Raw genomic sequence first — 12,939 nt, 5'->3', positions numbered from 1 at the left:
TATAAATAAAATATAATATAAACTAAATATACACATACAATATTTAAATAAATAAAATTAATTAATTTTGAAATGTTAAAAATGTTATTGTGGAGAAAAACTGCATAGCCAAAATAATAATAATAATTATAATTTCATTCTAATTATTAATTAATCTAATGTGTGTATGTGTGTGTATATACTGTGTATATCTACCTCTCTCAGATGCATACATACATGTGTGTGTGTGTGTGTGTGTGTGTATATATATATATATATATACTGTATACTGTATATACCAAATTCTTCAGACTTTGATGTGCCGAAGGATCCAGAAATGTATTTATGAAATGTATTAATGTAATACAGAAATGTATTCAAAAGTATTAAATACATAGTGCATATGCTTTCAACATTTCTTCCCTGACTGTCTCCACAGGGTGCTCATTTCCAATCTCCAAACCGAAATTGAGAAACAGATCGGATACCGGTCATCCAGGATGCGTAGATCAGAATTCCAGTATGACTATGAAGTGTACCATCCTTTGGAAGAGGTGAGTGCATGGATGAAAATTAATATACATGGTAATTTTTATGTAGAGAGATGGAGAAGATCGTTTTTTTTCCCTCTGTCTGCCATCTTTCTCAACAGAAACTTGATTTTCACAGGCTAACTAACAGCCTTTGATTGAGAAGTGAATTTGCATTCCGTTGTGGCCCGTGAGCACAAGAAAAACAGATCTCGGGAGGTTTTCTTCACTAAACCTTTACTCACAGGTCTTCTCCCTCAGACCAAGTGCCAACTTCACATGAACACACACATACAACTCCAGCTCTGTGATTTAGTCCCATGACAAGATGTTGAATGGGAAAACCATCAGAGTAGATGAGGGCTGGATTACATTCAGTTATAATATATTTATATATATAATATTTATATATAATATACAATAATTCCTGTAGTACTCTTGTAAAGAAAACATATGTAAAAAAAAATGCATCAATTAATATTTCAAATCTTAAGCTTAGCTTTAACATATTAAGACAAACAATTCAAGACGACAAACTTTTCTCTAAAAGAAAAAAACTTAGTTCTGATATTGTGTGTACTGTATATACAGTTGTGGTCATTCAAAAGTAGGCCAGACCTGTAAAATTAAATGTATATGAATATTGATTTTAACTTTCTGCTACAAAGTTTTACCTGAATACAAGCTGCATGTTAATCTGGAGAATGTGGGTCAAAATCTTTTCACCCTTTTCGACAGATTCGGAGTTGGATGTTTGAGATGAACCGGACACACCCACACCTGGTGGACCTGTTTTCTATTGGTCAGTCCTATGAAGGACGGCCCCTCTATGTGCTCCAGGTAAAGGTTGAAGGGAGAGATGGCTACATTTTTAACCCCCCCTCCCACACACACACACACACAAACACACACACACAGACTTACTGACTTACTGACACGGACGGTGTTCTCTGCCCCTCTCCTATCAGTTAGGAAAGAGAACACGTCCCTTTAAGAAGGCAGTGTGGATAGACTGTGGAGTGCATGCAAGAGAATGGATTGGTCCAGCTTTCTGCCAATGGTTTGTGAAAGAGGTATGTGTAGTGTAATTATTTCTGTTTGCCATTGTTAACTTCATGTTGATATTTAAATCACTGCAAAGCAAAAAACAACAAAATGGTTATGCACAGTGTATAATGGGATCCAAAAAACAAACTGAGACCACTAGTGAAAATGTTTCTGTTTTTATTTTATTTATTTTTTTTTAATACAAATGTGTTAATTACCAATTATCTGTATTAAAAAATTAACATGAAGAACTTGCCCAAAAGACCACACTCTTATAACATTCACAATTTGTTGAACATTGAAGATTCGTAGTGTTTTGTTTATTTGTGAGTGAGCTGGTGTATTCTGGGACTGTCCCATAGGAAAAATTTGTTGCTCAGTGGTTGCTTTTCCTAAAAATCCTTAGGAGAAGTAAAAGTAGACACAACTGAGACATGAGAAAGTTCTGAAAGAAAGGAATCCAAAATGACAATGGGAGAGAAACGTGTAAGAAACATGGGAGATCTCTTTATTGTCTTGCTGCAATCTCTTGCAAGACTACATTATAAAAATGTTTTACTGCTCAGAGCTTTTATTTTTGTTTGATTACAATGGGGTTTTTCACCTTTAATGGTCAGGACAGTAGGAGTAGCGACAGGAAATAATTGGACAGGTAAGAATTTAATAGGAGCAGGAAAGTACCTTTAGCTGCAATTCGAACCCATGCTGTCTGAGGTGCAGTTGTGCCTTTACGTCGATGTGCTGCCCTCAAGGCTATGGCTCTGACAGAGGTTACTCTACGCTCAGGATACTAAGAGGTGATTCTCTTAGATGTCTCATTGAGATATCAGCTTTGTCTTAAGATGTCTTCTGTTTTATTTAAGGAGAAATTTTAAACTTTTACTAATATTGTGAATACTAAAACTATCATTTAAATAGCATTAAACATTTCAGAATATCAAGGGTTACTAGTTTAAATGTTTAAATTCTTCAATGTCCAGATTGTATATACACCACATTTTCCAAACACACTAGAAAGGACTTAAAAAGTGCAAGATGTTTAGTATAAGAGCAATACCTTTATTTATTTATTTTAGATTTTTAGACTTTTTTTTTGTTGTTGTTTTAGATTTTTTTAGATAAAACAAATGTAACACTAGTGTACCAGTTCCCCTTCGGGAACTCGAGCTGCATCGGAAAACGCTAGGGGAACGCCTTCAGCGATACCAAGCTCTGAATCATATGTGTAATCAGTCGAACGATGGGCGAGACGTGCGCGGCGGGTGACGTCATGACCAGGACGTCTCGTTCCCTCGGGGAACCATGGTTACATACGTAACCTGGGACGTTTTTTTTAAGAGAATTTAAAAAAAATTTGTACAGCCCATTTTTGCATGTATGTAAATATAGGTTATGGTTTCCTCTGTTAAATCATTGTGCAATAAAACACTTGTCTACATAAAACAACTTCAAATATGACAATGCATGTATTGTCTTTGATTGAAATGTTGTGGATAAATGGCATTGAAGCTAGCTAACCAGAGGGAAGAAAAATAAAATAAAAAAGAGATCTCTAACATTTCAAATATTTCTCCTAGACAGAAATGAGGCTACCTTAAGATTGAATGGAAACTTTTGCTTGAGTCTCCTGCTTCTCAAACTTGTCTCCTGAGACAAAAACTCTAACACTCTCACAATGGTCTCCTTTAAAGTTTTAAAAGAGATCTCAACAACTTTACATACTGTGCTCAGATTTTTCTCCTAGTCTAAAGACTCTGGTGGTCTCATATTTGTCTCCAGTGTTTCAAACAAGATCTCAACAACATCCCACACTGTGCTCAGATTTTTCTCCTTTTTCTCCAGCTTTAAAGGAGACCATTGTGAGATTGTTAGAGTTTTTGTCTCAGGAGACAAGTTTGAGAAGCAGGAGACTCAAGCTAAAATCTCCACTCGATCTTAAAGTAACCTCATTTCTGTCTAGGAGAAATATTTGAGATGTTAAAAAGATCTCACTTTTGATTTTTCTTTCCTATGGGGTTTCATTCAGTGAGGCTCTAATTTCCTCCAAAATTAATCTGCATAATACATCAGAGCCTCTGAGCTCATCTCATAAACCAATATCAAAGCGTGCCTTTAGTTAAGTGACATCCTTTTATGCTGATCTGGGTGTAGTTTTCTACACACAAATAAACTGCTCTCAGATCAGCAGCTAACACTGAGTGAGACAAATATAAAATTAGATAGAGATCAAAAGAGAGAGACTTAAGTACCATGTCTGTTGCAATACCTTCAGCACACCGCTATGAGGCAGACGTACAGTATGACACAGACCTAAGGAAGACTGACCCTGCCATGAATGCTATTACAGCTCTATTGTTACCCACAATCCACCACCTCTCATCATTTTTCTCTTTCTGCTGTGCACAATTAGCTTTTACACAGTAACACTGCATCTTCCTTATTTGTTTTAAATTAAACAAATGCAATATGATTTATGTTTTACAAGACCACAGGGAGCTTTTAATTATGGAGTGAGTGATGCAAAAAAACTGCAGATGCAAATGAGCTTTATAGCTAACTCTGGCACAACACTGTTGTTGTGCGTTGTCCCTGTACAAATAAATTGAATAGAGGAAGAAAGAAAAGAATCATTATTGGAAGTATAGCTTACATCGACACAACAAAATAGCATACTACTAGTATTTCTGCAGTATTTAGTATGTATTCTGTGCACAGCATTTATATTCCATATAGAATTAAATTACCTGTTACATTACCGTTAAAAAGTTTAGGGTCAGAAATATATTTTTTTAGGTTTTTGAAAGAAGTCTCTTATGCTCACCAAGGCTGCATGTTTGCTTATTTGATTAAAATTACAGTCAAAACAGTAATATTGTGAAATATTGTTACAGTTTTAAATAATATTGTGAAATATTGTTACAGTTTTAAATAACTTTTTTCTATTGTAATATATTTTAAAAAGTAATTTATTCCTATGATGGCAAAGCAGAATTTTCAGCATCATTACTCAAGTCTTCAGTGTCACATGATATATGCTGATTTTCTGCTCAAGAAACATTTCTTATTATTATCAATGCTGAAAACAGTTGTGCCGCTTAATATTTTTGTAGAAACTGACATATTTTTCAGGATTCTTTAATGAGTAGAAAGTTTTAAAGAAGCATTTATTTGAAATCTTTTCACTTTTATCTTTACCACATTTGATCAATGTAATGCATCCTTGCTGAATAAATGTATTAATTTCTTTAAACAGTATTACTGATCTCAAACTTCTTTTTCTAAAATATGAAGTAGCCTAAACAACAGAACAAACTTGATACTTGAATACTGCCCTCAAGATGCAAGACTATATCTATTTAATGGAAAATATGCTATTTATTCTTAGTTGATTAGAGGAACTGAATACACACTGCTGTGTCCTTGTAGAGAGAGTATTTTGCTCTGCTGAAGTTTATCTGTGGGGAAAACGAGACACACATTTCCTGCATCTCTTGAAGTCTGTCACAATTCTCTGTGAATACAGGCGCTGAACTCCTATCAGCAATACTCCGGCATGAGACGACTGCTGAATCAGCTCAATTTCTACATTATGCCTGTCTTCAACGTGGATGGTTACCGTTACAGCTGGAAGACGGTAACTTCTATCTGTTTGTCATATGCCTAGATCTCAATTGAACTTTGAACTGAACTTAATTGTTCGCAGCTCTGTGCTGTCAAGCATGCAGGATGTCTTTCCTTTCTGTAAGGTATAAGGCCACCAGGCATAAAATATCTGAGGTTTCTCTCTCTTAGGATCGCTTTTGGCGGAAAACTCGGTCAAAGATTCCAAAGTATCATTGTCGGGGAGTGGATGCCAACCGAAATTGGAAAGTCAAATGGTGCGGTAAGTTGTTATTCAGAAAAATCAAATAGCTCCTCTCTCAAAATGAAGAGCCCTGGTGTTCATATGCAAAATAAATAAGCATTCCAGAGTATGTAGACACAGCTTTAGCAGCCAATGAAGATGCCTGACATACAGATTAAAAATTTAACAGAATTAAATATTTACAAACACAATCTTGTATTTGAATTTCCTTCTGTAATACATAAGGAAATTAAGATGTTAGAATCTATGTTTGTGTGCATGGCTACATTTTTAACGATGGTCTTCTCGCATTACAGATACACTCTAAAGCTAAAGGTAGCACTAACAAATAATCTCTTAGCTTAACCATCTCAACCAGCTAAACTTAAGGCATCTTATGTTTAGCAAAGTTAAGGCTGCTCTGTGCCTGCTTAAAATTCTGTGTAAAGGAACAATGCCACATAAAGCCAGACTAAATTATACCTGCTCTGATCCACCTCAGTCCCTAATATCAAAGTACTATATAAAGGTGCAATTGCTGTGTAAATGCATTCATGCCACCTCTGAGCTGCATTAAATAGTCTGTGTAAAGAGACCTAAATGCAACATCAAAAGCAATTCTGTGCCACCTTTGAAGTGTAAATGATAATTTATTTGTATTTTTTTTTGTTTGTTTGTTTTAATAATATTTTTGTCTTTTGTTATGTTATATTCATTAGTTTTTGTCAATTTTACTCTAATATGGCATCACATTTTATGTAACGGAATCAAAATAACATTTTAGTTGAAGAGAACAAATGAAAACCAAATATTTAAACCACATATTCAAACATTTGCTGTTAAACAGCAAATCTTTGCTGGTCTTTTAGCTAAATCAGAACTAAACCAGTACTTACCAGCAACTGACAAGGTTGGGTTTGCTTATAAGAAAATGCCTGATTCCACTAATTTATTTTTCTTGAAATTTAAGGACTTACAGTTCTTATATGCTTCTGAAGGACACAAGAATAATGCCTGTCTAAAATATTCACTCTTAATGCTCTGGTAGATAATACCTGACATTGAGATAGAAAATACATAAAGAATGACCATGAGTCAGCAAAATGCCATGGGAGGAAAGTATTAGTCGTCTACGACCGCAGACTTGGAGCAGAAAAGGCAAAGATGAAATGATTACAAAGAAAGCTATACAGTTTTTTTTTTTTTTTTTTCTGTTGTCTTTGCTGACCCTGATAGATGAGGGTGCATCCCTGCACCCCTGCGATGACACATACTGCGGTCCCTTCCCTGAGTCAGAGCCTGAGGTCAAAGCTGTTGCCAAGTTTCTGCGCAAACACAGGAAACGGGTCAAAGCTTACATCTCTATTCACGCCTATGCTCAGATGCTCCTCTACCCGTATTCCTACAAATACGCCACTATACCAAACTTCAACTGTGTGGTGAGTGATTTCCACCTTCAGACAGTAAATCTTGAATTTGTTCATTTGGGTGGCGATCATTCAGTAATTATTTTCTGCCCAAAGATATAAATAATCAATGTATTGTTTCAGAGCACATGAAGAACTTTAGATGTATAAATCATATTTTGGCTATATTTTGAATGCGAGCTTGCTGTCTGAATTGAATATAAGAAAAATAACATAAAGAAAATGCAACTTTCTATTTAGATGTCCTCACAAGCTGCACGCAAAAACAACAGACAGTGCAACCAGTGTAGTCCAATTTACATTAAAAGCAAATGACTCCTATGAACAAGTACTTTTTACCAAATCAAAAATATACAGCATGACGAATGTAGTCCAATGTTCTGTGAATTTAGTGTGTCAAACACATACAGCAAAAATCAAAGTAGTCTTATACATGAACGTCTCTTATGAGCTGGTTCGTTTAATGAATCATAATCAATAAAAAAAACAAACAGATTGAATCAGTCTAAACTCACTGAAGCAATTACTGAACTGCAAGTTACCATTACTTGTCTTGAACCCTGTGGTATTGCTCACATACAGCGGTCAAAACAGACTGAAGGTATTAAGCATAACATTTTGAAATGAATGTGAAATGAATGTACTATATTTTGTTTCCATAATATTTATTCTTCAATATTTTGTATATTGAGTGGATTTCATGGTACTACACAATATTCACCTCTAAAATCAATACAAATATTAGAAAAAAATATTTAATCTTATTTTCAAATAATACAGTGTTTCAGCTTGAAATTTTACTATCCAATCCATGTAAGGCAGCCTAGTGCCATCTGGTGGGAGAAATAAATAAATATGTAATAATATGGTGTAACCAGTAGATGCCTCTATAACACCTATATATAAATATATACACGGCTGTGTATTCCCTAATTGCTTATAGTATTTTCAGACACAATTACAGACACAATTACTGGTAATATGTTTTGCATTTAGATATATACTTAGACATTATCAAAGACTACAAATTCATAGCTGATTTGTAAAATGTACCCCAAATAATTGCTCTGTATTTTCCATATTTCCCATTCATTTCCTATGATGGCCATTTTGACCATTTGATTATTCAAAATCAAGTGTGATTCTTTTTTGCATCCATATAGCAATTGCCAGTTTTTAACTTTTTTCTATATTTACTATATTTAATTGAGTATAATATCTTCACACTTCTTTATATAGGATTATGTAGTAAACACTGCAAAACCATAATTTGCTCCCTGGAGTTTCTAAAGTGACTCAGCCTTCAATAAGATAGAACTCGATATCATCTAGAGGGCAAAACATTAAACTCCTTATTAAGAATATGGAATGGCTGAGATATTATTTGTCGGGCTTGCCTCAATGCAGCTTGCTCATATATCGACTGGATGGCTGTTAGCCCACACAATCTTTTGACTACACTTATCGCCAAGCTTCCTTAATGATCGACTGGACCTGACCGATACTGAAGCAGATTTGAACCTCTGCTCTTCCCCCTCAGGAATCAGCAGCCCAGAACGCAGTGAGCGCTCTGTACTCAGCTTATGGAGTGCGATATAGATACGGCCCTGCCTCCACCACACTTTGTAAGTCAGGCATGCAGTCTTTTCTTCAATCAGTGACATATAGCTACTGCATGTATGAGTCATCCGCTCTCTGTTTGCCCTCTCAGTTAGTCTGTTTTCTGACTCATGACTATTTCTATATCAACAACAGTCAGATGTCCAGATGTGATGTAATGTGTTTCTTTAATTTGCAGATGTGAGTTCTGGAAGCTCGATAGACTGGGCCTACAAGAACGGGATCCCATACGCCTATGCCTTCGAGTTGCGTGATACAGGCTACTATGGCTTCCTGTTGCCAGAAACCCTGATAAATCCCACATGCACAGAGACCATGAGAGCAGTAAAGACCATCGCTTCAGGCCTGCTGAAGAAATGTACCAAATGAAACTTTTCACTTGACTTTCTCTCTCTGTCTTATCTTCCCTCTATCAATTTCACACCCATAAGCCATAGAAATGTCTACTAGCTATGCACAAATGTGCCTGCATTTTCTCTATTTGTTTTTTTTTTATAAATAAGTAACTAAGATTTATTTATTTTATAAACTACTTTAAAGAAGATTTACATTAAACAAAATGGTATAAATGTAAACTGAAGAAATGAAAGCACTTGAATTGTGAACTAAATCTTTCTCAAAAGTGTTTTTTACTTATGAGGCAAATATACAGTGAGCACTTGCTTCAAAAGAACAGTAATGCCCAGAGAATGTAAATAATGCATACTGTTATCTTAAAATGGGGTTATTTTAGTGTAGCTGTGTATCACTGCAGCTAAAAAACAGCTTTGATTTTGTTTTGAAATCAACTGGGAACTTAACGTCTTAAATGAGCCAAACAAGAATACATACAATTGTTGTTTTTTTTGTTTTGTTTTGAAGAATAGCCTATCAAAGTAACTTTAACTTGTATAATTAATTGTACTTGCAAGGGCAGTGTTTACATTTGAACTCTTATATAAATAAGTAACTAAGATTTATTTATTTGATAAACTACTTTAAAGAAGATTTACATTAAACAAAATGGTATAAATGTAAACTAAAGAAATGAAAGCACTTGAATTGTGAACTAAATCTTTCTCAAAAGTGTTTTTTACTTATGAGGCAAATATACAGTGAGCACTTGCTTCAAAAGAACAGTAATGCCCAGAGAATGTAAATAATGCATACTGTTATCTTAAAATGGGGTTATTTTAGTGTAGCTGTGTATCACTGCAGCTAAAAAACAGCTTTGATTTTGTTTTGAAATCAACTGGGAACTTAACGTCTTAAATGAGCCAAACAAGAATACATACAATTGTTGTTTTTTTTGTTTTGTTTTGAAGAATAGCCTATCAAAGTAACTTTAACTTGTATAATTAATTGTACTTGCAAGGGCAGTGTTTACATTTGAACTCTTAAGTACTATAAAGTTTGGGAATTTTATTGTAATAAGCCTGTATTTATTTCAATGAAAACATACAGTACTTTGTTATATAATAAGTGTCTTGCTAGTTGGCATTTAAGATTTGTTTTCATTGTACACAGATTTTTGTATCTTACTGTTTATTTTACCAACAGGAAGATCATTAAACGCTGCATCGATCATCCAAAAATGGATTCTATTTTTTGTTAAAAATGGAAGATATTAGCCCTACTGTCCAAATAATGAAAAATTACTTAACAAATATGAAAAATAAAGTTACAAATACAAGAATGAACAGACCATTTATGTAATACATTGCAAAAGAGACAACCAGTAGGCATTTAAAGCACCTAAAATGCTTTGGGCACCGCAGGCCTCTGAACTGAGAGAAACACGGCCCTTGTCAGACAGCAGGGGGTGGGGTAGGCCAAGAGAGTTTTGTGGTTTTTCAGCTCGGTTTGAATATTACTACACCACTAGCCCAGACCGTAGTCCATCTTTGAGTACTTAGAAATTATATCACACCAGAAACATATTCAATATCATATCGTGATTGGGAGAGTGATATTGATTTTATACACACACTCTAAAAAATGCTGGGTTGTTTCAACCCAACTTTGGGTCAAATATGGACTAACCCAACCGTTGGGTTAAACTTTTACATTAAATTTTTAACCCAAAAGTTGGGTTAGTCCATATTTGACCCAAAGTTGGGTTGAAACAACCCAGCATTTTTTAGAGTGCAGTTGTATAACTTTGAGCAAGTAGTTAATATTGAGTAACTTACCTTTTGATTTAAAAAAAATATATATAATCTGAATGTATTTTTCTTCTTCGCCGAAGAAAACGGTCCCAAATAAACTGTACATATTTGCTTGTCACACAGAAATCTGAAGGAGCATCAGAGATTTTGCTGTTTTCACTTGACAATAAATAAATCAGAAAAACACGCGAAAAAAGTAAAAAAATAAAATGAAATAAGATAAAAGCACTCCTTGCTGTAGATGGAATTACACAGGCCTAGCTCTGCCTCCAGTTGCGAAAGAAAATAAGTATAAAAATACAGACTCTACAACTTTCAAACAAACAAACAAATAAAAAATGATCCAGGCAAATCAGCTCCCGAGTCCACTCAACAATCTAAAATGCAGAGACAAGCGGGGTGATACAAAAAACGTTAAATGCCAATGCAATGATACTCAACATTCAGCCAATCAGATTTGACCACTGCATAAAATATGAATGTTATTTTATTTGGCCCTCTACTATTTTTTTTGTCAAATTTAAATTAAAATATGTAAAATGTGCTATTGATTTATAGATAAATAATAATAATTTATAGATAACAGAATAATTTATTTTATATGGCTTTCTATATGTGTCTAAATGACCCCTTCAATAAGTGGTTGACTTATTGATATTCATTGTATGACCTGAATATACAGTTGTAGGGAACAGACCGCTTGCAATCGCGTGGCCTTGACTCATCCTCCGCACTTGAAGTCAGCTTCTTTCATTAGTGCATCTTGTGAATACAACCTGACAATTACTCATCATGGAGTGCCAAAAACAAACTGTGGCTTTGCTTGATGAAGAACAGTGTTTGTCGTTACAGACAGGGTTGACTCATTAATCGCCCTTAAAACCCACGCATGAAAATCATAAATAATAAGTCTTAATAGATAAAGAGTATTTCATTGAAATGGCTTCAGTGTCAAAAAATAAGTTTGTTGTTGAAGGATATGTAGGCCATATTTTTTCATATATATATAAAGTTGAAATCAGATACTCAAAGGACTGCAGCAAACAGCAATAAAATAACATGGAAATAAGTCAATTAAATTGTATTAAAATATGAAATAACTGTTTTCAGACAATTTTAGTAGTCATTTTAGTAAATGCAAATTATATTTAGGTCTTAAAGACTTCTATAGTAGCTAGCTGAATCACGGCTGCAACAAACTCATCTAGGCCACATGAAATTACAAAATAACATCCTTATTAATAACACTTTTAAGCTGTCTTAAAACAATTTTTTGAGGAATTATTTGATTATTATTATTATTTTATATTATTATTTGATTATGAGTAGGCTATAAATGTAAACAAGAGATGAAGTTTTCTTCTACAATAAAAATTACATACAGTACATAAATTGCTAACAAGTTGCTATATAACTTATGGACAACATTAGCCCAGATATCTATAACTATATCTACACTGTAAAAAAAATTCCGTAAAATTTACGGTAAAAAACCGGCAGCTGTGGTTGCTGGAATTTTACCATAAATAATACGGTAGCAACGTTTTAGGTTTTACGGTTTTAACTTAAATTTACACTTAAATACCGTAATTTCATTAACTGATATAATATACACACCTATTGAAGTACTGAAATCTGTTTTGTACCTTTGTAATACACTGATAACCACCAAATGCAGGAGGTGATGAGAAAGTCAAATGATGAACCAAAGCCCATCACAAGCAGCTTTTAGATAATAACATATATAGAAGGTGCACAGTGTCGTTCAAACAAACACTAAACACCATCATGGTGACACACATGAAACTGAAATAATGCAATAAACATTCATTTAACAACGTTAGGTGTAACTCACAACCCTAATATACAAAACTGATAAGAAAAAACATAGTTATTTCAACAAAAAAACATCAAATTTGAAATGTAACACAGGGAATTCTGGGAATGTCAATTTACTGTAAATTATATGGTATTTTTCACTTCCAAAAACGGTATACTACCGTAAAATTAATGTCCAATACATGTAATGTCCAATACAGTTCTTCACTGTATATAGTAGGGGAATTTACCGTTAACCATTTAACAGGTTTTTACTGTAGCATTTTTACAGTCTTTTACCGTTAAATTCACGGTCATTTTTTACAGTGTATAACCACAACTATCACAAGTGAGTTATACTGATATATCTGACCACCGCTGTTCTTAATGCACAGAGCAGAAATATCTCTCTCGTCCATTTTTTTTGTTCATTTATTATTATATATATTTATGTATAACCTCGCTCTATTTATTATTCTTTATTTATACTCTCTCACTTCTCACTCTACCTCACTGCGGCCGTTTTT

At 34.0% G+C, this 12,939-nt stretch overlaps 1 protein-coding gene across 3 annotated transcripts in view; it reads left to right on the top strand.

Annotated features, from left to right (window-relative positions):
- cpa6 (carboxypeptidase A6) overlaps positions 1-8,887 on the top strand; it is an 18,981-nt gene extending 10,094 nt beyond the window's left edge. For all 3 annotated transcript variants that reach the window (XM_016271811.1, XM_016271810.1, XM_016271812.1), the window contains 8 exons: positions 419-533; positions 1,248-1,349; positions 1,478-1,582; positions 5,080-5,190; positions 5,349-5,439; positions 6,637-6,839; positions 8,368-8,452; positions 8,626-8,887. In XM_016271811.1, the coding sequence (XP_016127297.1) occupies positions 419-533; positions 1,248-1,349; positions 1,478-1,582; positions 5,080-5,190; positions 5,349-5,439; positions 6,637-6,839; positions 8,368-8,452; positions 8,626-8,816 (1,003 nt within the window). In that variant the 3' untranslated portion in view covers positions 8,817-8,887. The remainder of the gene's footprint in view (positions 1-418; positions 534-1,247; positions 1,350-1,477; positions 1,583-5,079; positions 5,191-5,348; positions 5,440-6,636; positions 6,840-8,367; positions 8,453-8,625) is intronic.
- Positions 8,888-12,939: the final 4,052 nt, after the last annotated feature.

Source organism: Sinocyclocheilus grahami, unplaced genomic scaffold, assembly GCF_001515645.1.
Source record: "Sinocyclocheilus grahami isolate Dianchi unplaced genomic scaffold, SAMN03320097.WGS_v1.1 scaffold65.1, whole genome shotgun sequence".
NCBI lineage: Eukaryota > Metazoa > Chordata > Actinopteri > Cypriniformes > Cyprinidae > Sinocyclocheilus > Sinocyclocheilus grahami.
Note: the sequence above shows the minus strand (reverse complement) of the source record. Positions and strands in the feature narration are given on the sequence as shown.